Source organism: Merops nubicus, unplaced genomic scaffold (assembly GCF_000691845.1).
Source record: "Merops nubicus isolate BGI_N331 unplaced genomic scaffold, ASM69184v1 scaffold19542, whole genome shotgun sequence".
In the NCBI taxonomy this organism is placed as follows: domain Eukaryota; kingdom Metazoa; phylum Chordata; class Aves; order Coraciiformes; family Meropidae; genus Merops; species Merops nubicus.
Window position 1 is genome coordinate 248 of NW_008594516.1, and position 1,479 is coordinate 1,726.

At 49.9% G+C, this 1,479-nt stretch overlaps 1 protein-coding gene across 1 annotated transcript in view; it reads left to right on the forward strand.

The window, feature by feature from the left end:
- IGBP1 (immunoglobulin (CD79A) binding protein 1) overlaps nucleotides 1–1,479 on the forward strand; it is a gene marked incomplete at its 5' end in the record, with an annotated part of 3,482 nt that overhangs the window by 151 nt on the left and 1,852 nt on the right. The window contains 2 exons of the mRNA XM_008935812.1: nucleotides 18–218; nucleotides 1,216–1,411. Coding sequence (XP_008934060.1) covers nucleotides 18–218; nucleotides 1,216–1,411 — 397 coding nt within the window. The remainder of the gene's footprint in view (nucleotides 1–17; nucleotides 219–1,215; nucleotides 1,412–1,479) is intronic.

Below are 1,479 nucleotides of genomic sequence, written 5' to 3' on the forward strand. Positions count from 1 at the left end.
GTCGACCTGAACAGGAGGCTGGAGCACCTGGAGAGCGCCCGGGCCCACTTCTGGCGTTTCCTCAAGCTCTGCAAGAACTACGGGCTGGGCAACTTCCAGCTGCCCCCCGCTAGCCACTCGGGAGGGGAAGATGCCGGGAGCCCGTCCCCGAGAGGCCCCACCGCAGCCCAGCCCAACCTGGTGGCCATGGCATTGAGTAGGCAAGCCAAAATTGAAAGGTAGGCTCTTGTTTTGTGGTGTTTGAAGGCTTTGGGGAGTCAGCTGAAGAGAAGGGGAGAGCCCCGGGTGGCACAAACAGGGGCTGTGAGGAAAGAACCAGATACTGGAATGCTTTGAGCATGAAATGTTCAGTTTAAGGTGTGCACTGCATGTTGCTTAATGGTTGTGCACAGACTGGAAAGATGCATTTACATCTTTAGTTTCTGGTCTTTGAAAAACTGCACAAAAAATTGTTATGGTTAGTTTTTTAATTAGCTGTTTAATTAGTTCTGGTGAGCGTGGAGAAGAGAAGCCTGAGAGGGGATCTGATCTAAAGGGCCCTCAGGGGTCAAGAGGCTGGGGCCAGTTCTCAGTGGTTAATAACTCCTTCCCAAAAAGGTAAAAAAAAATCCAGAAAGCCCAAAATGATATTAAAAATAACCTCCACTCCCACAAACATCCTGAGGCAGAACTTGGAGAAGTGTTTTCATCTGCCTTACCAGCAGCTTCTTGACATCTGTGTCCTGCAGAAGCCACTCAGAAGGGGTTTTACACTGGTTTTCTTGGTGAAGGAGCTGGTGAGCTCAGCTCCTGGTTTTGTCAGGAGATTCTTGTGGCCAGGCTGGCCTCATTTTACCTAAAAGTCTTTATTTTCCAAGGATTGCTCAACTCTCTGAAGAAGAAAGGAGTAATGGAGGCAGGCACCTCTAAATTAGCACTTGCCTTCTCAGAGCTCCTTTTGGCAGGCAGGAGACACTTAAATTACAACAGTAAACCCTCACAGCTGCCCTTTTGGTGTACAGTTTTCTCTTTAAATAGGTGAAATCATCTTAAACCTTTTAGAAAGAGTAAAATTTCTGTACCCTGAAGTGCCCTGCTCAGCAACCGGCAGCTCCGAAGAGCAGTGAAGAGGGGGTAGGGGCAGGAGGCAGCTCTCTGACTATATCTGAGGAAATATCAAGATGTAGAAGATGGTTTCTTGTAGAAAACACTCCCTTTTGTCCCCCTTTGGGACAGATACAACCAGAAGAAGGAGCTGGAGAACAGGCTGGCCTCCATGAGAACCTTTGTGGAGAGCGGGCAGGCCGACGAGGAGCAGACAAGGGAGTTTCACCTCCTGCAGATCCAGCAATGGATCCACACCAGCCTGGAGGAAATGGAGAGTATTGACCAAGAAATGGTCCTCCTGAGGAGCAGAGGGACAGCCAAACAGGTATGAGAGCTTTCCTGCTGGGGAGACCTGCTGGGGGTCAGTGAACCCCAGAGGGGGTCAGCAGCAGA